Below are 26,685 nucleotides of genomic sequence, written 5' to 3'. Positions count from 1 at the left end.
CCCCCCCCTGCCATAGGCAGGGTCACCTTCCACTGGACGAGGCTGCTCAAATATCCATGCAGCCTGGCCTAGAACACATCTGGGAATGGAGCATCCATTCCCAACCCTATTTCAGTTTAATGCCATTCCCCCTTGTTCTAGCTTTACATGCTCTTGTAAAAAGTCATCCTGTCATTCTTTCTGAAACTTTAGAGATTGTCCCGATGGCACATCGAGGTGTTGGGATGTAGCACAATATCCAAGTATAGCTTTTGTGTTCCCCCTTTACTTATATAACTGGGTTCATTCCCATGATACCTATGAATGCTGTAAAATCTCACAACATCCAAGAAGTTCATGCTAGGAAAGTTGCATTGGAGAAGTCGTTAAAAGTAAAACAGTCCCTTGTGATGATTTATGATGCCTCCTTTTCTAGAACTGTTATTCTCTCAGTCACATTATTAATCTCCTAGTTGCCATTAGAAATGCTGATAGTTTAGGAATGTCAACCACACCTCCATCAATAACACAAGCAATCCAGATTTTCTGACCAAACCAGAGTTTCTGCCTAGGGCAGCCCAACACTGGCCTTCCTCTTTGAGGTGGGGAACTGGGACTAGCACATCTTGCATGAGTTATTTAAATTTTGGGTAGTTGCATTACTGGCCTTCAGTTACTTGTCTTTACTTACATGTTACTCTTTTAGTGACATTGGACAATATATAAGTGTAATCTGTTACACACATGAGTTCTGGGCTCATCTTTTTTTTGTATTTTTCTTGAAGGGACCCTGTTTTTAACATGGTGGCTGTCAAATAAAAAAGCTTTTGTCAGTTAATAAGCGCGAAACTTTAGTGTAATCTCAGGGATTCCTTGAGTGGTATAGGTGAAATGTTAGAAGTGGAAGAATTAATTGTTTGAAATTTAATTTGAAATTAAGTGTTCAAAAGTGAGCATTGCAAAAGCTGCTGAGAGGATTTGAAATCTCACACTAGAGTTAATGAGGGAGGATGTTATGTGCGGGGAAAAAAATCTGAGACATATTTCTAAAGAGTGAATAAAATCATCATCATGGCTGAAGAGAGGCCTAACATTTTGGAAGATCATACATAAGATATTAGCTTAGAGAAAAAAAACAAACAAAGGGGTAAATGTACATCAGAAACCTCTGTCTTTTAATAAGTCAACATAGGGAATTTTGGAATTATACTGCCCATTACTCAATTTCACATCTGAATCTTTTCTGGTGCTTTACAGAAAGACACAGAGTGAAAACTGAGACCCCATTAAATTAATTGAAATGTTGCTATTTAATTCTACATGTTTTCCTACTTTTGCCACTAAAAGATAAAGAGGAAAATAGTGATAGAATTTGGGAAAGCCTTCTTAAAATACAGAAGTACCATGGAGACTTTAGCTACATTTGCATGGAATATTAAAGGAAGTTCAGAATAATATTTTGCTCTCTTGGTTTAAAAGAGGGCAAATGCCACCTGAAGCATCCTATATAAAAGTATGACACAGAGAAAAGTCATAATACAATTAACTTTTTGGTTTTTTCCAGGGTATGTTTAGATAAGAAAATCAAGCAAGTTTAACATACTCAGAAGCAACTTTCAACTGTTGCAAACTTTTCTTAGGAGTCTGATTTCATTCCAAGAAGGGTTGATTTTGATTTATCTTACACCTGTTCCTAACAAGTTAAACTACACTGAAATAACGTGCCTGCCTGCCTTCCCTACCTCCTAGGAAAACACAACCAGGGAGGGCTGCCTTAAGCAATGGACACATTCCTCCCTTCCCTATTTCCAGCCTGAGGAGTTGGGGATGGAGTTTTGGTGGGGGTTGTGGGGGTGAAGAGTGAAGAAGATGAGAGAGCAAAGTGTGAAAAAAACACCACCAGCCTAGGAAGATTCTCCTCCCTTCAGCTGTTTTTCAAACAGGTTACAGTGCATTTTCTGCTCCACTTTTTCTTCAACCTTTCCTCCCTTTAAGTAGAACCTCATCCCTGCCCTCCAGATAGAAGCGCATACACAAGTAGATGTGTATTTGGACCAATGCTTTTTAAAAGGGAAAAGAGAACTATGCTGCTGTTGGCATCTTCATCTCTCATGGTCACAGAGGACCAGAGACCCTCAGTGGGCTAGAAGGCTCCCAGCAGTGCAGGGCAGAGGCTGTGCTCTGCTGGCAAGACTGAATTAATTTGAATTTTTTTCAGTGGCAGGCCTTCATAAAACTCTATGTTATAAAAAAACTGTCAGAGCTCTGGAAAAAGTAGGAATAAGGGCAGGAGCAGGTCACTGAATTCTTTAGAACATTTTCCTATTAGAAGTGTTGAGGGTAACCAAAAACCCCAGTAAGCATTTTAATAATTTCTGGACTAAATGCATAATTCCCAATATTTGGGTGACCTTATTATTTTTAAAGTTCTAACAATGATTTTCAGGGGCATATACTGCTTTTCTAACAATCTCTAATTTGCTGCTAGCCAGTCACCACTAAATAAAAATGGCTGTTCCATTGCTACTCTGCTCAGAGCCACTGGGACAAGTCAAGATCACCCTGCCATCGTGTTAGTCATCACGGACACTGCTTCTTCAGCACAGTCTGTATTGCTCAAGGCATTCCAGCACCTTCTATGTTAGCCTTGGATCCAGATAAACACAACTAAATATAGAAAGACGTTTGCTTTAGGTGGGTACATGTGTGCTAACTGTCTGTGCTGGCAGTATAGTCAACCAAGATCTAGGGCTTAGTTCAGCAGAGTACAGAGAGGTGCCTGTCCCGTTACATGATATTCCCTGCTCCCCAGTCACTTCTTCTGAAGAGTACATCTTTCCCAGGTCCAAGAGCATAGCTGTCAGATCTAGGGGATATCTCAGATACCTTAAGGCATCTCAAATGGCACTGGACAAATAAATTTGGGCAGCTGAATTAAGTCTTCCTTGTGCCAAGCCCAGAGTGTGAGGCAACTGAGCAGCCAGCAGAAGCCCTCCTGAGGATTAGCTGCACCTCTCTCAGCTGATGTGATTACCTTGTGCTGCTTGGGGAGTTTAGACACCTGCTTCACATGTAGACATCTAAATTTAAATATCTGCACGTGGAGCTCAGTCCAATTCCATCCATTTTTCTGATCTCCATTAGAATATGTGATGTCCTTAACTTTTCCCAGCCAGTTTTCCTATTTCTGAATTCTCACCCACACCTCCTGCATCTGGTTGTTGTGAGCTTGAGATTTGTACTGTGCAGAGACACCCCAGGATACCTTGTCCACTTCTGACTCTTCTTGATCTCCAAACTCGCTGGATTTAGAAGCAAATGCAGCATTTTTGGTAGCCAATTATGTAGTAGCAACATATGATCCGCATATGTATTAGCCAAAGACATTTTAAAAAGAGCGTAAGACAGGCAGAAGGTCAGCCTAGGCCAACACAGAATGTAAAATAGTGACACCAGCCAACAGTGAATATTCAGGGAGAATGCCGCAAGCAGGGCAAACATACAGTGATATTTCTCTACAAGAGTTTCTCAGCCCCCAACATCCTTCTACTTGAAGACGTCCTGAGCCAGAAGTGGGCTTTTGGTGTTAATTAGCCCAGGATTAAATCTTCTCCCATAAGACCATCCAGCTGGCTTTAAACCTATGTAGATTTCTAGCCCCTTGTGACAAAAGTTTCCACAATTTAGCAGGACAGTCCTTAAACCACAGGTACATGTTTTCTGTAATGAGACAACAAAGCCATCCATAGGTGAGTTCAGAGAAATCCAGTATGTTTGTAGGCGAGGAAGGGTATTTGGACCTCAGCTTCCTTTGGTGGCAGAGAAGAATGAACAAAGGCTATTTCCTGCTGTACTGTGGCAGAGTAAGGAAACAGTCTCCTGCATGTAGGTACAGTCAGTATGTCTCACTGCTTGCCTGTGAAGGTGGGGGATTTCACTTTCTGGGTCATTCCTGTAGGAGCTATGCTTGGAACAAGATGTGCGTTTCTACCCAAAACAAAAGAAGTAAAACTCATATAAACAACAACCTGCTTTCGGTTCTTCACTGACAAACATGGGTTTAGATTATCCTTGCATGCAAACATACTAACACCACAAAAAACCCAAAGATTAAAATCAGGTATTTCTTACAAGGGCTCTTTAGGCTTTTAAAGTTTGCCAGGAAACTAATCATGAGGTGAGGAAAAACAGAGCTTGTTCTGTGCTTTTCTACTCTGTGCATAACAGCATGTCTACCCCAATCATTGTACAAGAACATTATGCCTTCTCACAGCATCCATGTGCCATCACTCTGCTGCTTCTACTCCTCTCCCCTTAAATGCTGTTCTGGCTCTAAGGACAGCTGGCTGATTAGTTCATGCACACCAAAGTCGCTCTCACATTTTGAATCTGTGACCTGAAGAAATAAATCCTAACACTTGCTGAGCTTCAACTAACTTTCCAGGCTTTCAGCTAAAAAAATTCTTCTGAGCACCCAGTGTTGTATTTCCTCCCTTCCAAGAAATGGTACATCAGGGGAGTTGTGTCCAAAAACTACATACCTCAACCACACAGTGTCTGTTCTCATAGGAAATTAGTACTGTCCTTGTAAGTCTGATTCTACTGGACTGTCACCCCTGGGCCTGCCCTAAGTTTTTTCTTACCTTAGTTTTCTTTTTTGTCTTTGCACGAAAAATTTGCTATGGAAAGAAATATAAAGGGGAAAGGTTCTAATCCATCTACCGATTTGTACAATTTGCTACATTAGGTTTCAAATCTCCTGCATGAGGTTTCTTCAATTTTATCCATATGTTTTGAAAACTGCTACCCTCACTTTTCACCCTGGAGGCTCCTGAGGTAGTTTTTGACACCAACCCTGATCTCACATCCCTACCTTAAACAGGAATCTCTGTGCTTTGGATTACCACCCACTATAGGAGTGTCTCTTTTGTCCTTCTCATTCAGCTCATGTAGATGTATGTACTATTTACTGATACTTGGATATTAATGCTTTCTGTAATGTATTTCTTTCAGACATCATTGTTCTCATCGCTTCAATAGCAGTTGTTTCTGCAAAAACTCAAGGTAACATTTTTGCAACATCAGCACTGAGAAGTCTTCGTTTCCTACAGATCCTTCGTATGGTGCGCATGGACCGAAGAGGAGGCACTTGGAAATTATTAGGTTCTGTAGTTTATGCACATAGCAAGGTACGTAATCCTAGATGCTAATTTTGTCTGGTTGATATCTTCACTTGATGTGATTCAACAAGAGACCAAGGGAATAAGCATTTATCAGTTTTGAGCAGAATACCCAAAATTTTCTGATATAACATCAGTTGTAACATGAACTAACACAGATACATCAGGCCATGTTTAATGCTAAAAGTTTTAAGATATCTTGAAAATGTTGTCCTTGATATGCAGTTGTAATTTGTTATATGTTGGGGAAGGTGCTGAAGCATCAAACCATAGGAGTAGATCTTGTCCACTTTCAGAGAAAATTTGCATCCATACGGGAGCACTTGACTTATAACTGCACAAATTCCAAAAAATGTATATATAGATATTTTCATTATGTCTTCCTTGAAATGTCATTATATTCAGTCCATAAAATGGGAATTGATCTCTGTTGTCTTTTATCTAGGAATTAATCACAGCCTGGTACATAGGATTTTTAGTACTCATCTTTTCATCTTTCCTGGTTTATCTGGTGGAAAAAGATGCAAATACTGAATTCTCCACATATGCAGATGCTCTCTGGTGGGGCACAGTAAGTACAGAAAAATAACATGGACTCTTTAACCAGTATGCTAAAGTGCTTCGAATTTCACCTACTGAGAATTTTAACTTAGTGTGCTGGTCAATGAATTGTTTTCACTGACAAAAAACTGGTCTGAGAAGCTTCCTCCTTCAACTCATTTGCACATCAACAGATTATTTCAGTCCATCCTGCAGAACAGCTGTTTACGTGTTTCTGCTGCAAACCAGTCCACTAAACCTTCAAGAGAAGAAAGCATTTTAGCCCACAGCCTTTCAGTAATATAGTTTGTAATATGGCCCCACAAAGAACTGTTTGATACAAACCAGAGGGCTGTAAGCAGCAGTGCAGGAGGAGGAACAAATGTCAGGAAAAAAAGAGGGAAAAAATCTTACATCAGCTTTGCATGAGATTATCATCAGTGCCCTTAAAAAGATGTTGTTTCTCCTTCCTCTCTACCTTGAGGACAAAGAGCAAGAATAAATATGTCCATTCTGGGTCAGCAGTGTTATTTTTTACAGGTATAAAAGCCCTAATTTACTTGAGATCATGGTTAACTATCAAATCAATTCTTTTTACTTTGTTGAAATCTGTGGGATCTAGGTACATGCCTGACTGCTTTTCTGAAGGAGGATTATATGAACATGGTTAAATAAACTAGGGTTTCAATGAACAACAAAAGGCTAGGTTTGAAGCTTTGATATTTTTTTATGGCATAATATGTAGAGGTTTTTACTTAAAAAGGCCTTATAGTGATACAGACTCCTCCACTGTGTGAGAGTTACTTAGGCAGCTTAAGAAATCTGCCTAAACAAAGCCTAAGGCAGTTATTTTCAGGCAATATAAAACTGCTTTTCTTTTCCTCCTGATGCACTAGAACACACACAGTGTGCTCTGATAGTGTCTGGGTAGTGAAATGATACCTGGGACATAATTAATGCTGACAATATCATGGAGCACTCATTAGTTTTCTTGGAATAAGTGTGAGACCTGAGCCAGCCTCTGACACCTTTCCTTATCAGAAGGATGCAAAAATGAAGCTTTCTCACCTCAGACCTTTTGCTGACAGGATTTCATCTAGATTTAGTAATATCTGCAGACTCAGAGCATGCACACATGGACTGTGAAGAAGCCCTTTCCAAAATGTCTTAAATTATTGAAAATATCTGTAAGAAGTCTTGTCTGCATTTTGAGCTAAGGTCAAGGTCACTCACTATTATTAGGGGTAGTTAGTGTATTTGAAATTTGTTCATCTAAGGGCTAGTCATTTGTTGCATGTCTTCCCTAGAGACTATACCTCTATGTTATCAGTGCACAAAATTGGGAGCTTGGAAAAGCCAGACCTAGTAATTGTTACTTGTGCATTTACAAATATTCAAAAATATGTTTTCCTGAAACTTGTTGCTTTAGAGCATCAAGGCAAATCACTGATAAAATACACCTTTTATCCTGTAAGACAAACACACATAAAATTCATATTGGCTAAATTCGTGAGAGAAGGTTTTGGCTTCAGTTGCATCACTGTAATTTATTTTGTTTCCCATTTCTTCAAAAGCTGAGCTCTGGGTTTGCCTTTAAGCTTTCTAACCTTCCTGTATCGACATGGTTGTGAAGCCTCTGGTACTGGATGCTGATGCCCTCACTGATGAGTACCTTGGCTCTGGCAGCCTGAAAACCACATTGCCCCTTTGGGGTGGCTGGGGGGATGTGGTCCTACAAGAGACCTTCCTGTGGCAGTGCATGTTTTTGGAAATAGATGTTTTCAAAAGTTTGATTCTCCAGGAAACAGCCTCTCTGCAAGGCCACGTGTGCCTTAGCGCTGCATAGGCAGGGAGTCTGGACTGAGCAGAGGATTGTACCCACCTGCCAGCTGGAATGGGGAAACATATGCACAAGGAATGAGAAAGTCTCAGCAAACTCAGACCTTCACTCTGGCATCTGACTGAGGCTTGTGGTAGATCCAGATCCTTCTCCCTGAGCAGATCTAGCAGCGGGAACAAGACCTTTATTTTAGAATTTGCTTCTCCACTACCTGCTGACTGCTATTTCTTAAGGAAAAACCCTGCTAGGAAATAATCATTGTATAAAGTGGTGCTTAAAATATTTTGTACACTATGAAGTGAAAGTGTATGACTCAGAGGTTATATAAGTAGTGCAACTTAGAAAATCAGGAATCTTGTCTTGATTTCAACAGAAAAAACAACAAATTTTATTTTAAAACTTGGAAACAATATATATTGTATATTTCTATATCTTTTCTTCATTCCCTAGTGTATGACATGAATACATTTAAGTTTTTAATGCACTTAAGCAAGTGCACAAAGTTACTGGAAATCAGTAAGGGGGAAATCATTCCCCCTTACCTGTTATCTTTGCCATTTTAATAATAGTATTTTTTTTACAATATGTAAAACAGTATGTGGGAAATGCATAATGTGCTTCTTAGTCATGGTTGTTTTTACTGCCAGAGTAACCCACATGCAGATTTTTGAAAAGGACAGATTGTATGGCATTCTGGGGAAATAAATGCTTAGTCTTACTGGTTTGTTTATTTGCAAAAGTTGTTTTGACTTAAACCACAAACTACCAAACCCTGGACTGAATTCTGTCATGGCAGAGGTACAAGAAAGAAAAAGCTGGATCAAAGTCAGGCACAAATAGTGACCCTAAATTTCAGGCTTTTAGAGGCACTTATGCCTCTCCTTAAAGGATCAGCACCAGCATGTTGCAATTAACCCATTCATTAATTCAGATTATTTGAGGACCATACACTGCTATGGTTGTTTCACAGACTCCATTTCTGAAGCCCATGTTTTTATACAGAAATGAAAGGCAGGATATGGCATCCAAATTTACATGTGCATATGCCACTGTATTTGCAATTTTATGCTATACTGTGCAACCTGCTATTGAAACATCATGGTAATATTACTACTGTGAATATTCTTGTGGTCGAGGTCCCCACAGTGTTGCCTAGCAGAACAGCACACAATGGTGAGTGTTATATGAAGAGCTCGAGTTCAAAATTTGCTTTGGTAGAGAAGACAAATTCATCTAACAGATGAAAATAACAAAACTATATGGGAACAAAAGGTCAATTAAAAAACATAAGTATTTCAAAACCAAACCATGTGTGGTTTTCTGAGATATACTGGTGTTAACTAGAACTGTGTACAATTATAGTGACATTTGGTTTGTACATTAATCACCTTTAGCTGCAAATGTAATGCAGCTGAAGTTTCTGTCCCTCTTACACATTTGACAAAATTTCTCTTAATAAGTCTTTATTTTCTAGTAGTATCCAATAGTAACAGCTGGATACAGAATGGCTCTGGCACTCCACAGCAACCTGTTAGTGAACAAAACATATTACAATGAATTACATTGTCACAATGACCAGCTCAAATGAGTTAATATTGATGAAATTTTTCCCATTTAATGTAATGATGGCATGAGCAAACTATATTTTTTTCAGTTAATTGATGTCAGGTAAAGATTCAAAAGGAAGTACTGCTAGGAGAACATAAAATGACATCAGAAAGAAATATTAGGGTAGAGAATGGCCTCCTGAGTCCTATCTCATCTAACTGAGGTCATTTAAGTTATATCATCACATTCATTATTACATTACATCACAGCATGTTTATTAGTTCCAGCAATGAGATAACAGAAGTTCTATTATCATTGTGAGTTTTGAGCCTGGCCGGATGACACTGCCTACTTTGGTTAGTCTGTCCAGACCCCTCATTTCTGGAAGTAACCAAAATGGAGTGGCTTCCATCTGGTGTAAAAGACAGGACTCAGCTAGCTCATTTAGCCATGCAGGAGTGTGATTCAGCTGCTTAAACACAGGCATACAGTACCATCAAAGGTCTGTTGGACAGTCTGCTGCCTCTCCTGTGGATGGTCCCAGTTCAGATGCCCTAATACATCTCTGGTGATGCTAGACACTTTTTTTTTCAGACAAGCCCAAGTTCTACATTTTAGGATAAGACAAGTTACCTTTGAACTTTGGTCACTTCTCTCTTACCCACTTGTGGGATCCAGCCTTCCCTCACAATGCTAGCTGTAACTTCTGTCTGCTTCTCACATTATTATCAGTGATGTCTGGAAACTTCTTATGTTGTCGTGTTTTGATATCCAGTAGTTTTCCACACCCAGCTCAGTTAATTTAATGTCAGGATTACACCAGTCAGGGCCTGGCCAATGGTTTAGTCATTTACTAGCAGCATTCACAAAGATGTAGCAGATTATTCCCAAACTTGATTCCAAAGTTGTCCAGAAGAACATTTTCTTAGTTGTGTGGTGAGAGTAGTATAAAATGAAGATCAAACCCCTTTGCTCAGTGTTGAGTAAGACAGTACAGCATGGTGCTGACACCTATATACCCATGTAAAGACCATCTTGAGATAAAATAGCTCAAAGTGAGCAAGAGTCCACTGATATTCTTAATCACAAACTGATAACATTAAGTCCTTAGTACCTAGAAGAATTGAGGGAAAGGCTTTAATAGGGTCTTTTTATTTTCTTTGGAGAAATTCCAGAGATACAGTGTGTGTGACTGCTCCTGGTTTTGGACTGCTCTCAGGTCCCAAACGTTCAAGTTTATCTCTGACTTCTTTGGAATACAGATCAGTGGCAATATCATTAATATGCAGATGACACTTGGTTCTGTTTCCCTCTCATCAGCCCAGGCAGGAGATATCTCTGTACTTTCCAGCGACTGGCAGAGATAGGGAGCTGGACAGAAGCCAAGAAAGTGGGCTCATTCCAGAGCTCCAAACTGCTTTGCAATGACTGGCCTGGAAACAAATTTTGAGGATTTTTTATTCAGGGAGTGATTTGTTCAAGTGTTTCATTCCTCTTGGGCTCTTAATAGCCTCAAACTGCTCTACAGTTGCCCTCTGATGTGAAGAGCTGTGATTATCTTCTTCAGCAAACAAATCAAGCCCCTCTGCCAGGCCAAGACCATGGCTGAACCAGCTCATCTCTGCCAGAAAAGAGAGAGTTGCATTCTCACGTTCCCTCCTCCGTATTACTCAATCTCAGCCTCTCGCTGCCTTGCGCAGGCTCTGGAGCTTGTTAGGCACGTCTGTGAGCTGACACAACTGACCAAAGCAGCAGAAACAAATCACACAGAAAAGTGGATCACTTTCTGCCCCTTCCTGAGTGGCATTGGCTTGCCAAAGAGTCCAGAAAAAGCCCAGAAGAGGAGATGGGGCAGGGAAGTGAAGAGGAGCAAGGAAGAGTGAGACCTGATAGGCATGCAAGGTGGTGTGTCTGTGATCAGGCTAGTGTTACAAAACTTGAGACTTGATAACCACTTGAAATTTCAGCTGCAGCCTGAATTCATCTCTCTCTCTTAGTCTCTATGGCTTTCTCAGGGTAAATTGCACTCACAGCTTGTTCCCAACAATGGGAGCAATTAAAAGCACTGTTTACTATCTACAGAGTCCTAAATAGTTGAAATCTAATTACTTCCAAAAGACTTTCCTTCTTTTGTCCCGTGGTGACCCTGACATTAAATAGAATTGTTTTGGCTGTCTTGCCTAGGAATGAACTTTGAGGAAGCTGGAAACAAAATAATGTCTCTAGAAGGCAATTTCCTGAAGAATCTGTTGCTGCCAGAATATTCACTAAGCCTGAACTTGCCCACATTTGGTACACGATGTAAAATAATTCTCCATGCACATGTTCTCCCTAATAACAAGCCCCGGAGTCCTTGGCACTCAGCCTACTGTTGTCTATCTTTGTCCTTTAACATCGTGTGCTGTTGCCTGAGCACGCGCCCCACAGCCTCCCAGCCAGCCCTTGGGAATCCTCCGCTCTGCCCACACCTCCTCCAGCTGCCCACACCAGGCAGCTGTGTGGGTCTGAACTCTGTGAAAGCCTACAGACACAACTCTTCTGCCAGTCCAGTCCCCAGGTATGGGATTGGTGTGCTTCCCGGGGCCACGAGTAGCCTGGATGGCAATTCCTTGGGTCAGGGAATGCCCTCAGCCACATACACACACATGAAGGCCTCATCTTTTGCCTTCAAGATGCACTCAGTGAGCCTCAAACATGCATCATTATCTCAGTGGCTGCATTGCTCGTGGCCAGAGGTCAGTGAGCCCTCCCACTTGCACTGAAACCTGCCTCCCCTTTCTCTTTGACCTGTCCACAGGTGGGTCTGAGATAACATGGCCCAACAGCCCAAGGTACCTCTGCATCTGCTGCTGCATAGTAACCTTTGGACCTTCATGTCAGGAGTGACATAGGTGTATCTGAGCCTGTCAGGAGGAAGGGGAAAGGACCAGAAACTTTACTCAAAGTTCCTTCCAGCTTTTGATTAGTGTTTTTTGGGTTTCAGAAGATAAATCACCTCAAATTGTACTGATGGGTTTGCAGAAAATGCAGCTGCTTCTTGCAATTCCTTTGACTTTATATAATCTGCAAGCATCAATGTCTCCCCTGCTATATTTTTCCAGTATGATGTCTGTATACTTTATATTTGTTTAGTTATGCAAATAGATACAGTTATATTTTCCTGCAGAAAATAAGTGAAACACCTTCACATCCCTGGAAAAGAAAACTTTTTTCCTGCCCAACTTATGTAATTTCCCATCATTTCCCTCAAATTTGAGATCAAGATAATGTTTCATTATTTTTAAACTTATTGCTTATTTAGGTGTTTTTCTCATGTTTATTATTTATCTCAGTTTTATTTAGTCATAAACAGTATTACATTTTCACAGAAAAATGTCAATGTTAATATATTTATGTTCATTTTTTTTAGAAACAGCTATATGTTTCATATGTCTTGAATTAATTAGTGGAAGTGCTGCTTCATGCAATGTAAATAATCTGCAGCTAATCTGTCAGTGACTTCTGGTAAACCACGTAGTTCATTCATTTCTTTTTAGATCACTTTGACAACCATTGGCTATGGAGACAAAACTCCTCTTACTTGGCTTGGAAGGTTGCTTTCTGCGGGGTTTGCTCTACTCGGCATTTCTTTCTTTGCACTACCTGCTGTGAGTATGCCTATAAAACTCATAAAAATTAATAGAAACTCCTGTAGGTCCTGCCATTATTATGATACAAAAAGCTGAAGGAAGCTGTCTACATGAAGAACAACTGTTTAAGCCTTTTTGCTCTGCAACAACATTAGTGAATTGCTATCCAAAATCAAAAAAAAAACGTTTGGTGTCATTGCTTTAGTTTTGCGAAATTTCTCTGACATGGACAGATGATAGAAAGACAGGGAAATAACCCTAAGTTAGGTTACATACTATTGTGTAAAGTTGAAAAATCTCCCTTTTGTTATATTACTGCTTTTCTTTCAAATTTTTCTAAACAAAACAAAAATAAAAGCAGATTATATGTTTTTCTAACTTAGACTATAGTGAAAAAAAATTAGGCATTTCTAATAGCTTGTGTTGTATGGCCATGTTGTATCGTATGTTCAAGCTACCAACAGAGAGTAGTAGGCCTTAAATCAACTAATAGTTAATGTTGTTGAATGCAAAATATGCAACTATCATTTTCCATGAAAAATTGTAAATAAACATTACAATTTATTTATGTTGTTTCTATCAATGTACAAGACACTAATGGAAATGGAAATTATTTAATGACGAAAATATAGTGCAGCTTCAGAAATAACTTCTCATTTTTGTGGGTAAATCTTTTTTTTAAAATTAGTTTTGAATTAGCATGAAATGAGAAGTGGCATTTGTATTTTTTATATTGTCTCCAGTGCAATGTCTTTTGATATTTTAATACTCTTATACTCTATCTATAGATCACTATAAAACATGGATGTCATAATTCTTCATTTGTTTTCAACCATATAGATAAACCAAGATTAAAAGTCACCATTTGTCAACAGCATTAAATCGTCTGGTGCACTGCATTTATTTCTTACTCTAACTACAAAGAGTATTTCAGTATCTTTGACATACTATAATGCATATAATTATAACTCATTACCTGTTTGTGAATCTTTGACATTTATTGACATCTACTGTAATTAATTCCTTTTGTTACCTAGTCACCACTAACAAGAAAGTTAGTCTTACCAGCACTACAATGAAAAGATGAATAACCTTACCTATTAGAGATGCCACAACTTTTGTTCCTCATGTCATATCTATGTACAGATACTAGTTTTCCTCATAAATACTTCTGTGCTGAATCTGTCTGTAAAACAAGAGGTATGTGGGAAACTTTTGCACTTCTAATATTATTTTATCCTAAGAATCGAGTGGAAATATTCTTCCTTATAATGCAGACATGTCCAGCAGAAGTATTACACTCCTTGCAAGTCAAGGAGGAAAACATCCTCAGTCTTTGGATCTATTCAGTTAGGGTCAAATTCATCTTACTCAAAGGTAAAAATGCTAAAAGAGGAGAGGTTTCATAATCACCTTTTTCATAGCCTCTAAAATGAACAATGGGCATTATTTATTGGGAAAAATCAAGGATAAATGGTCTTAATCTGTTAAGAAAAGCATTTTTTAACTTTTCTAAAATCAAAAGTTGTAGTAAGTACTTCAGATGTGGACTTTGGGGTCCATATATATCTGCATATCTGCCAGCTGGTAATTTCCTCATTCCTGACTAAAGTTCCTCTGAATATCCCAGTTTGATTTTATAAATATATATCTATATCTATCTCTATGGCCTTTGTAGTTGCAGGAATACTGTGTAGCACAAACCCAGGCAATGGGTGGGGCGGGTGGTCATTGGTAGCACCACAGATGTTATGCAAGGAATCTCCTGCTTCACCAGGAAAGGGGCACTGCTTCTTTGCCTTATACTGTCATATACTGCTCATAAATGTCTTATCTGAAGCAGCCATATGTTGTAACATCTTCACAAAATCTTCATAATTGATGATGTATATTTGTTGAAAGACTACCTACACATTGATAAAATGATATTGCAGGGCATCCTTGGCTCAGGATTTGCATTGAAAGTCCAGGAACAGCATCGTCAGAAACACTTTGAGAAAAGAAGGAATCCAGCTGCAAGTCTAATTCAGGTAAATATGAAATCACCAAAAAGATAATAGCAGGTGATTTAAAGCACGTATTGGAAAAAGTCTTATTATTTCCATTTGGAAAGTTTTGTGGAAATAATATTTAACATATTGGTTAGTTTCATGAAATAACTGTATTCAGTGACTGCTATGTGTTGCCATAATTCTGTACAGAATCACAGATTCATTTAGGTTGGAAAAGACCTTTACGATCATCAAGACAAACTATATATAGCAGTTCTGTGTGTAGTTTTTGTTTCTTCTATCCATGTTAAAGAAACCAAGGCAAGGATGACAAATGCATACCTGCAGTTAGAAAATTATTTGGAAAAAGAGAATTGATCCCTAGACAACCCAATGACAGCACAGTGCTCTTGCCTACATTAAGCTACTTTTTATCTACTACAGGGTTTAGAGTATTTAAGTCCGTGATATACTTGGTGAAGAAGAAAAGTGTCCTGCCCAGAGAATTGCTTTCACTATTAGTCAATTCAAAAGCTGGAAATGTAGGTACCAACAATTTCAAAATGTCTGAAATTGTCTGAAGTTGTTCTGACATGATGGTGCAAATCAAAAGTGGCATGGTATGTTTTAGGCAGCTGTTTTGCATTGGGTTTTTCCTTAACTTTCAGTCCTAGTTAAAACTGAGAAAATACTCTAAAGAATCATTTTGCACCAAGCTTTACTGTACTTGATGCACTGAAAAAAAAGGGGGGGAAATAATTTTCTAGAGTCCTAGTTTATTTTCCTGGAACGTCAAGTGTTCTATGTGTGCCATTTATGCTGGGTTTTATTTTTTAAATAATAAATCCAAATAAAGAAGCTGAGCACGAATATGCTAGGGTTCCATGTTAAGTACAGATAGATGTCAGACTGTCTTTGAAGCATTCTTAAAGTTAATGAATATTTTCCATTATTACTCTTAGATTATTATTAAATCCTAAATATTTCAAATGTAATATTTGTTAGAATAATTTAAAAAATAATTCCACTCCTTTTGTGTCTACTTTAGAATGACTGTTTGGGGTGCTTTCTAACAATGTATTCTAATCTACTTCTTCCAAGTTTGGTTGCCAGAGGAAACACATAATAGATTTAGGTTTTGGAAGTAGCTCTTATTATTATTTTATGACAGTTCAACCAAAATATTAGTAAGACAGCATGCTAAATAGACTAAGACTAGCTAGCTGCCTGATTTTGGAGAGTGACACTCAGTGGACAAAATCATTGTGAAAGGAGGATATTTGTTGTGGGATCCCATGATGAAGGCTGTTCAGCATTTACATGTTCATTTATAGGTTCAACACTTTCACTGATCCAGAAATTAATAAAAAATTGCTGGTAGAGATATTTTCTGAAGGCACAAGGCCTGGCAGAATAGGAAATATGACAGCAGGCACACAGGAATAAAACCAAGGGCGATCAGGGTGACTTTTAGGGTGAAAGGATTACTGCCAAATATTTTAATACAACAAATACAAAACTTAATCTAGAAACTGAATCTGGATTATTACAAGATGTGTCTATCCCAGTTTTAGTGAATCAGGAAAGGATTTGACTAAGGATGAGAAATACAGAGGACAAAGTGTGGTAAAGAAGGGTCAAGAGCTTCATACAAGTTCCCAGTATGTTACTCCACCTGATTTAAATAAAGTCCTTAGATACAGAACCATAAACATAACAAGGAGAAGACTGATAAGGAGAAGACATACACTACCACTGTGTATGATGATGCTCATACTAATATGCTACATATCAACTCAGCATCTACGGTTTGTAAGTGAGACTGGAATATTAGAGAAAGCAAATAAAACATTGGAAAAAAATGGGTCAAGGACTGGAGAAAATTTTGTGTTCATAAATGCAGGATGTGTCTGAACTGCATATCATTGGGTACTGTAACAGTGCCCCAGTTTTTTAAATCGTCTCAAACTTATCAGAGTAATGTCTATTTTCTAACCAGTTATGCTGTAGAATTAGTCTGTGCTAACTCATCTGTTGCCACAGACTGTTTGCTAAAGCCTTTACCTGACGTAAGGATAGCTATAGAAAAGTGAAATGTTTCATATGGACATACTTTTCTCAATTTCTTTAGCTTATAAGAAATACTTAGTGTGAGCATTATTTGAACACAGAAGCTCAGAGATGGAACCTATTGGACTATTTAATGTAGCAGACAGAAACATAACGAGTAACTCTGGCTATAAGCCAAAACCAAAGAGTTTCAAATTAAAAATAATGCAGAAATTTTTGACAATGAGAATGATCAACCAGTGAAGCAATTTTCAAAGTGAGTAACAGGTTGTCCATCTGTTAATGAAGACTGGATATGCTTCTGGGAGATACACAGTAGGAAAACACAGGGTATTAGCTTCCATACAAGAATACCTAGTTGACATTTAATGGTTGACAATATACAGGAAGCACAGATGCTCAGCTAGTACAAATTAATATAGTTATGCTGACATCAGGGAACACATCCCAGCTTGTAGAACCGAGGCTCATCTTACTATCTACATGCACTATAAATCCAAACAATGGATACATTTTCAATGCTATGCTTTGGTCACTCACCTTTGAAATTATTAATTTTGTGTTTTTAAACATTTAACAGTGTTTCAAACCACAGAGAATACTTCTTTTTTCTTCTAAATGCTTTTTGTCTGGTTTTCATTATGATTTGCAGAATGTATTATGACACTTTCTTTACCTCAGACTGCAAGTTTGTGGGGGTGTCCCCTATGGACTTGTCACAAATAAATCACTGCAATGCTTTTCTGAGCATCTTTATATGCTGAATATCTTCTGGTGCTTTCATGGAGCCAGTAACTCTTATCTTACCACATAAGGTGTACTGGGATTCACAAAAGTTTTGATAGGTTTGTACTGGTATTTCCTGAATCAGCCTAACTGAGCACATCCTGGTCTGAGCAAAATCCCCTCACTCCATAGTCAGTGCGGTGGCATTGTCACTTCATTTTCTTGGTTCCTTTGTACTTTTCTATTGTTTCCCCATACCAGGCTTCCTGGCGGTTTTATTCTACCGACGCCAGCAGAACAAACGTGGCAGCCACCTGGCGATATTATGAAAGTATTCTTCCTCCCCTCAGGCATGTATCAGTGCTATGAATGATAAGAGAAAGATACAACTTGTATTGGTTACTAATCTGCTTTTCAATTTTTTGTTTCATCCCCTGCTCCCTCTTGCCTTGTTTTTTCTTTTTTTACCATATATCCTGCACGTAGTGTGTATGGCGTAGTTATGCTGCTGATGAGAAATCAGTTTCCATTGCTACCTGGAAGCCTCATTTGAAGGCCTTGCATACCTGCAGCCCTACAAAGTAGGTACAAATATGGCAGCTGGTGCTGTTTTTGATGTCTGTTCAAGCTTATAGAGAACTAGTATTTGTCTGTTTTGTCGTGGTTTGTTGCCTTAAGTCCTCTCCAATTTTCTCATTAAAAATTTCAACTAACAAATCAGATTAATATCATGTAGGAGCCCAGGAACAAATACAAATCATTGCTATTTATCTTAGAAATGCACTGGCATTAGAAACATTTTCCCAGCAACCCACTCATGCATCACGGCTAATGATTCACCTCATTCCAAATTATCCTTAAGGAGGAAAATACCAAGTTTAATGCAGAGCTTGTTCCTTGGTTCAATGGTATGTTTATGTCTGTGCCTCTGTATAAGGCTGTAGCTGCTGATCTGCCTTTCCAAAGGAAGAGTGCCTTGTGGTATTTTGCAGGTGAATGCACTGGGGAATTTGCTCCTTTTTGTCATACCTTCTGATATATTCAGTATTTCCTTAGGACAAAATATATACACAGTCATACATACAGACAGTGGAAGATGACTCAAAAGACCTGTTGCCACAATTTGGCAGACAGGAAATATTTGATACTCTAGCTTGGGTGAGAATTCACAGAGCACTGGCAGCCCGAGACTTTTCAATAATTCATTAAAAGGTTTAGCAGAAGGCAGCAAGTTGACTGATTCAATACAGGGCATAGATCAGGAAGTAAAAGACACTTGATAAAGATCAAAAAGGAGAGCGCTAAGAGCCTTATGGGAAAGCTCTGATAAGCATCTTAACTGTTGTTAATTGCAGACAGTGCAAGAGAATTAGTGGTTTCTCTCAAAGCTGGGTGATGAACATCCACATGACAGTAAAAAGGTAATTGTGTGCCAAAAAGCTCAGCCAGAAAGAAGTTTGGCTGGGTATCCAAAGCTGATCTTTGAATTTCAAAGAGTTGACAAGAACAGAGCCGTAAGTAATCCATTACCATAACTGTAATTCCAAACTGCTCCAAACTAAAAGGAGCTTTTAGATTAAAAGTTACATGAAGTATTGATATTTTACATATACAAACAGGTTGAAAGCAACATTGGTATAAATGGATGGATATAAAATTACATAAATAATGAAGCTGTATCCCACATAAAATATTCTAAAATATGACTGTCCCTCAAAAGTGCATCTACTTCTTATTTTAAATAAGCATATTGCTGTGTTATCCTAAAATTAAACCTTTTTATTTACCAGAAATAGCTTTATCTAATAAGAACCTACAGCTTTCTGTTATATATGTGTCAGCAATGCGTTTTGCCTAAGTGCTTTGCCAACTCAGTCTGCAGTGGTATGTACTAAGCATGTTATGCATGTGTTAAAAAAACTGAAAAGTTTATTTTCCAGAAGCATTGTAGTTATGAGTCTTGCTTGAATGTTTTTGTGGTTGCAATGTAATGTGTGTTGTACACCAATTAACATACCCATTTACGTTTATCATATATATAACATCATCTGTAACTAAGTAATGTGATTACTATCTGCATAACAAGTATGTTTTTCCCTCCCACTCCCTGACCTGAAGAAAAGAACAAGGGGAATCTTCTAGCAGGTTTGTAGTTTCTTTTATTCCTTTTATCTGTGAAATTGCTGTTTCCTAATGGCTTTTAGATGTCTCGGGTTCTGTACAGTAGGTTCAATGAACTGCAACTGTTGATAGATAATAATCGCAAATTGGATTTTTTAAACTCATACACTGCTGAAATTTGCTTCTTTGTCCCAGTTTTTCTATGGAAAAAAATAGGCAATTTTTTACACATCTAACATGTTTTAGCTTTGAGGAGCTCAGTCTGAACAGTGGCAGAGCAGCCAGCGCCCCAGCCTCTCCAGACCCAGCTCCTGGGCAAGGACACCGCCCTTGCTTCTGCTGTAAAATTGATGCGGGAATTGCAGTGGAAGTTACAGACATATAGTTTATTTGGCAAGGTGAAGAAGCCCACCAGCCCTCCACTGCAGGGTAAGGACCCTCTGATGGGGCTGCTTGGATGTCACCTTTGCTCTGCAGGAGCATCCTCAAGGCTTCCTCAGTGCCATGACTCCACATTTTCTAACTTTTCTGTCATCCCCTCCTAAGGAGCGTTTTGGGACATAGGAGGTGGGGGGGGAAAGCAGCACTGCAGTGTCTTACCTCCTCCTGGCTGCATGGCTTGCACTCCCCCTTGGCCTAGTTGAGCCAGACTGGTATGTCGCCTGAAGAAAGCCCCACTGCAGTCAGCTGGGAGCGCGGGTGGGCTTCCACCCAGCCTAGATCGCGGCTGAGCACCAACTGCCTACAGCTGGCAGCAGAAAGCCTTGGCAGGGCTATTCTCACTAGGTAAATAAAGCTCTGGAGAGGCATGTCCTAAGGAAGTGGGAGAAAATGCTGGTCTTTGCTGTAATGATAGCCCAAACCCTTAGGGACAGGAAAGGACTCAGTGGCTATAAGAGAAATTATCTCAGAAACTCATTAGGGATGGGAATCAGCAGGCATTTGGCAGCCGGCACTGCGGTATCAGCATGCTCAGAGAATAGCAGACTTTACCTCCCATCAGAAAATGCTGAAAAGCCAAGGAAAAAAGTGTTGGTGACACATCAGCCCCTGAAATACATCCAGCCCCAAGTTGTACCGTGGTTCACAAATGCTTCTGGGTTATTCAGTTAGGGATGAAAATCGTCACATCAATTACCCGTGTCCCATTCCACTTCCCAGATTGCTCCTCTGGCACCTGACTCCAACCTTTTCCTCCAAGCACATGTAACCGCTGTTAGTGTCACTGTAACTCAAGGGGACAGGATTTGCTCTGTCAGTTCTGGGACTTTTTGTATACATTACCTCCACAGGCTTGCTAGGAACATACTGATCTCATTAAATTATTACAGTCTGATCCAAACTTCTTGCTCTCACCAGCTGTATTTCCTAGTCTTTTGTCAGCAACATTTAAAATTGACTTTTTTAAAGGTGACACAGAAGTTGCCAGCAAATGAGTACATCCCTGTAAAACCGGGATTTGTGCAGAGGAGAGAGGTTATTCCCAGTTGTACCTGCAAGCACTAAAAAAGACAAATTTACTTACAATAACTGGAAACTAGATTAAAAAAACAAAACAAAAACAAAAACAAAAAAACCAACAACCAAACACTCAGCTGTCAAAATCAGCTTATGTTCTCCATATTAATGATACCAATTGTGTCTTTAAAAGAAGTCAACAATTTAGTCAGATTTGGTCACTTTATTTTCACTGAATGGAAGATGCCTGCTCCTTCAGAAACTCTTAACTAATTTGTGCACTGCTGTAAATTAGTGTATGGGTAAAAATGAACTAGTTAACTTCTGAGATCATGTTCTACAGTAAAAACCCTACAGACCACTCAGTGCCTTTTCAAAAAAGGTGTGTTTTGCCAGTGTCTGTATACCACTCTTATGCTGATATATCACTGTGTGTTTATATGACTGAAAATACATGTGGTGTATGTGGTCTTTTGTGGCAAAGATGTAAATGCAACCTACTGCAATGTACTTTGAGATATCTGTCCTTGACTATTTAACTTGTTTCTTACTGTGATGTTAAGTTACTTGCATGGGATGCTATGTGAACTAAGTAAGCTTCTTGTTTCACTCTTTAAAAGGAGACATGTTTGCACAAGTAGTACATTGGATTGCATTCTGAATATGCTCTTTGCTCTATATTCCCTTCTAATAACAATGGAGAAAAACTCGTGTTAGGGAAAAGTTTATTATTTTCTTTCATACCAAATTGGCTTATATTTACAGAAATTAATTCTTGTGTTTTGTCATGTATAGAGCTACAGTCTTTCATTAGGTGATTAAATGTTGCTATGCATTTGAGTTGAGAGAGCTGTGCTTATGAGGCTGTAGCTTCACATTGATTTTAATAAAAATATGCATGTTGTATTTCCCAAAATTTTACACACAAGTGTTCTAATTAATAATTTATCAAAGTATTAGTAGACGACCTCTCTGGTGTATCCAAGCTATAAATGAGGTATTTCTATAAATCGGTTCTAGACTTGTGTAAGTTATTTTAAAAGCCTATATGTTAAATTCTCAATAACTACAAATGCACACACTGAAAACAAACATATATATATTTATATAAATAATATTTATTTCTGTTCATTTATACAACATGGCTGAAATAGTTCCTGTGCAGGAAACTAGATCAAGACTGATGAATCTTGTGACATACAGAGAGCATAATCAGTCTAAAACTGTGTGTAGGACATGCACTGGGTGTCTGCAAAGGATGAATGTCACCCATCTAGTCTTGTAACTCATGAGGCTGAATATGCATTCCCTATTTAGACAATTCTCTGGTGCAATAAGGAGCAGTTTTGCCAGTATAAGATCTTGGGGGGAAAATTCAGCCCTGTTCTGAGGGAAACAAGTGAATTATATTATGGAATTGTTTCACCTCCTATACCATATCTGTTTCTAAAAGTAGATTAAATGTAAACACTCTGCATGCACCATATAAAAAAGAAATTGCCAGTGATGTATAATCTAACTTGAGGTGGAAAACCTAACCCCTTATCTAGCACTGGAATGCTTAGTAACACAGTCCTCTATCTCCCCTCACTCCTAGTAAGCTTTGTAGTAATAAACAGAAGCTCTTCAGGATGTACACCCCTCGGAAACATAGGTATTCAGCATCCTGCCTATTCACATGATGTTTGAGAATGCCAACTATTCAGCATCCTGCCTATTCACGTGATGTTTGAGAATGCCAACTAACATCAGGTGCATGATTCATTTACTTCCCCTTCTTAGTGCTTTAAAGTTCCTTACTTCTCCAAACGATGTTTCCTATTTATTTTTAAGTGCTTTTAAGTCCCTTTCTGCTTGTTGCCTGCAATGCCATTAACACAACGGCAGCAACACCAGTTGTTTCAAACTCAACCAGCCAGACAATTGCAGTGTGCAGCACGCCATGATATTACAAAGCCCCATTCCCCTTCTCTGTCTGAGACTTCAGCTTTTCGAATGCATTACCCTGTGGAGATCTAAAACTGGGGTTGAATGTTTGGGTAAAGCCATTTCCCAAAGTCCAAGAGGATTTTTATGACCATGGCAGTCGAGTTCTCCATCTAATAATTAGTGGGGAATATTAAGCTATAACATGCTAGGCAATTACAACAGTCAAAATGTGCACTTGTTCTTGAGAAGAATCCCCTTGGACACAGCTTATGGAAGATGTGCCTGCATCCTGTACTGGAAGGTAGAGGAATGCATGTGAAATCAAGCATCTGCTTCAGCTGAATTCCATGGAAATTGTGTCTCTTACCAAAAATGGTAATTCCTAGATGGATGAATCTCATGGGAAGAAACCTATGATTCATATCTCAAGCTGATTGCATTATTTCTTACTTTTTAAAAATAATGTAAAAGACAGTAGAAGTACAAACTGATTACAGAAAATTAAGATCAAAATAGTTTATCTTCATTTAGAGTTTCTTTGGAAAAGGAAAAAATGCACAAACACCCTGAATATTTCCTTTTCTGTTTGACAATTGAACTATAAAACACTGTGGCCTGAAATTCTTGTTATTACTCATTGAAGGTATGAAATACAACACTAAATTTCTTGAGTTCATGGTCCTGGCACGAGACTGGTGGTGAAGTTTTGAATGTTTGAACTTCAGGTCTCACCGTATTATCCATTGCATTTGCATTTGTTTGACTTAGCTTAATTTCAGTAAAAGTATTTTTAGGCTCAGTAAGAATCAACACATGTATTTATAGGTAGCTAACTGCTGAAAATTGGCATGTGCATCTGCTTGCTGTTGTTTGCCATAGGTAATAATTTTTGGCAGTTTTAGCTTCTGTCTCAAGACTCAGAGCATTCTCCCTCACCTTCCAGTTATTTCTGATTTATTTCAAGTTCTTCCTATTCTTGCTTCCACCAACCAGCTCAGTATGAAAAGCTGAAAAACAAGGTGTAAATTGTGGCTAGTAGCAAGCAGTAGTGCTGCAGGTCTGAGGCTGAAGAAGAGCAGAAGTTTGACTTGACCAGAAATGCAGGAAGGTGGCAGGCAAATGGGGGAGTGGGACTGGAAGGGAAAGAGATGCTCAGTTAACAAAGTACAGGGAGATGGTCCATGGAAGACAGAGCGAGCAAAGGTTTGTATGCATCTGTCAATTTAAACAAACTCTTATCCAGGGTAGTCATTTGGACCAGCAGAGAAGTGTTCATTCCCTCTGCCGTGAAGCTACAGTGACCTCTAGTGTCCCAACACACCTCTTTCTTCATAAATCAAGGGTGGTAAAGGCAGAATTTGGAAACGAAGAAATAAGAACTAGAAAGTCATTTGCTGTCCTAGGGAAATAAGCGCCTTGGGCTTGGATGGGAGGAATGAGTCATAAGATCCTACAACTGACCTTTCAGAAGGCAGACAAGTACAGAAAAGTCATTTGCTTCCTTTTCTACAGCTGCCAGTTGTAATGGATCTCCACTAAAAGATGCTTCAAAGCTCCAGTGTTAGCGATAAGAATACATTCCACAACTTTCAGCCTGCAAAATTAGAGGAGTGATAGGTCCAAAGTGATTACCATTGCCAGGGAAGACTCATAGGAAGCAAAACTGTATGTCAACCAGCTAGGCTAAATTATCAGTCATATAAAGTACAAGAAATGATGGACAGACACACATCTAAAGGAATGCAGAGATAACTGGAGACAGCTGTGGATCCCTCAGATCTTTGTCATTTAGGTTTGATTTAGGAACTTGTGTGATTTTATTTTCCTGATTCTTTCTTGTGGTTTTTGCCCTTTGGACAAACACTCAAAGTTTGTGAATACTTATGGGGATACATGAGTATCTAACGGTCATTAACAGGTTTACATTGATTCAAGGGATTTCCTTTGGATACCATGTAAAAAGAGAGGGGAAAAAATGTGAAAGAGGAAAATATAGTAGGCCAGGACCTGCAAAAGGTGAAGGATTTTTAGCATGCACTAGCCAGTGTTGATCCAACCAGCATAAAATCAGAATACAGAGCCCTAAAGGATTCACTGGCTACTGATTTGAATGCAGAATGTCCAAAGATACTTGAAAGGTGTAAGATTATCTTCACTCTGTAATTTTAACACCATCTCTACCACTATTGCAACAAAGAATCCAGAGCCAGGAACCAGGCTTTATCCTATAAGGAAAGGGACTTTCACTATGGGGAAAAGCCTGGTGAGGATATTCTCAAGTTCTCTGACTCAGTTACTCATTCATGATCTGTTATTTTTCATACATAGAAGAGCCCCAAGACAGTGTGTTCCCAAGGACAAGCTTTCTTCTCCCAACCTTTCTTCTCCACTGCTACCAGTCCCACAATTTATGCCTGTGCTGAGAAGGACCCAGTGACTTCAGGAACATTTCCCACCAGTCTCAAAATAGGAACAGGGATCCAAGAAGCAAAGAACTGCTACAACTAGTCTCTTTGGGGATGCATCTGAAGATGCAAAAGACAGTTTCCAAACCATGCTTCCTTTTGGGGGCTGTGTTTCTCTTCATGATGCAGCACCCTCTGCATGGACCCTTGGCATGCCAGTACGCTGCCATTGCTACAAAGCCAATTTTGGTTTAAGTATGAGCTCTGCAGTTTACATTAATATTTTCATTCTCAGCGTTGCACTTTTGAAAAATGTCTGTAGTACAGATAAAATGCCTACTGTTCCTTTCACCATTGCCTCACTGCTTTGATTTGGAGAACTAAAGATACTCAGGTTAAGTAGCCATTGTGTACTATTCAGCTTTTATAAATGAAATACCCATGTCTACCAATCATTTAAAGGCAGCAAGTGCTTTCATTAGTACAAATTAATTGACAGAACAGCACATGTGCTGTTTTGATTCTGGTTTTATTTTTGTTTTTATTTTGGAGTTAATGGGATTATAAAAAATAGGATCTATATAGATAGCTTTTATGGCTATTTTACCCATTTTCCTTTCATTTTTATTAGTCCAGCAGGAAGACAGCTGTTCAGAATTTTTTAAACTCTAATGTTTGCAAAAAAAGAGCATCATTTGACTTCATTTTCCAATAGCAAGTACAATTTGAGCCGTAAGGGGAGTTAAAGAAAGGGGGACACTTGTAGGAATAATATCTGTAATAAGAAGTCAATTTTGATTCTCTTCCTCATTCTGTATAATATGACAATGCAATAATGTGGTTAATAAATATTTTACAGTTAATATTTTCATTAAGTTCTGAGCTGAAATATAATTCAGTCTCAAAGTGTAATTTGTATTCAAAGTTAAATTTTGGAACTCATTTTTCATTCAAATATTAGGTTCTCTGGGTCTTTTGTATTGCTTAGGCCACAGCACTGGGTAACAATTACAATGGAAACAGAAAATATTTTCAGCACTGTGATGTATTTATTTCAACAATTGCTTATTTTGGGCAAGGAAAAAAGGGGATTACATTCAGAAATTATAGTAAAGGTATTCTTTCAAGTAATCCAACATGCCATATAGAAATACATTTATCTAATAATCTTTCTATTGATGTGCTTACTTTTTAGTACTCTAGAAAATTACCACATTAGAAGCATCCCAGCATGTGTTTTGCCTGCAGCAAACTGCATCCTTTCTGCTG

The 26,685-nt window shown here is 38.7% G+C and overlaps 1 protein-coding gene across 1 annotated transcript in view; it reads left to right on the top strand.

The window, feature by feature from the left end:
* KCNQ5 (potassium voltage-gated channel subfamily Q member 5) overlaps positions 1-26,685 on the top strand; it is an 83,278-nt gene that overhangs the window by 30,593 nt on the left and 26,000 nt on the right. The window contains exons 3-8 of the mRNA XM_008637609.2: positions 4,993-5,168; positions 5,605-5,730; positions 12,624-12,734; positions 14,651-14,746; positions 17,990-18,084; positions 19,622-19,648. Coding sequence (XP_008635831.1) covers positions 4,993-5,168; positions 5,605-5,730; positions 12,624-12,734; positions 14,651-14,746; positions 17,990-18,084; positions 19,622-19,648 — 631 coding nt within the window. The remainder of the gene's footprint in view (positions 1-4,992; positions 5,169-5,604; positions 5,731-12,623; positions 12,735-14,650; positions 14,747-17,989; positions 18,085-19,621; positions 19,649-26,685) is intronic.

Source organism: Corvus brachyrhynchos, unplaced genomic scaffold, assembly GCF_000691975.1.
Source record: "Corvus brachyrhynchos isolate BGI_N302 unplaced genomic scaffold, ASM69197v1 scaffold136, whole genome shotgun sequence".
Taxonomy (NCBI): Eukaryota; Metazoa; Chordata; class Aves; order Passeriformes; family Corvidae; genus Corvus; species Corvus brachyrhynchos.
This window is presented reverse-complemented; position numbering and strand designations above follow the sequence as displayed.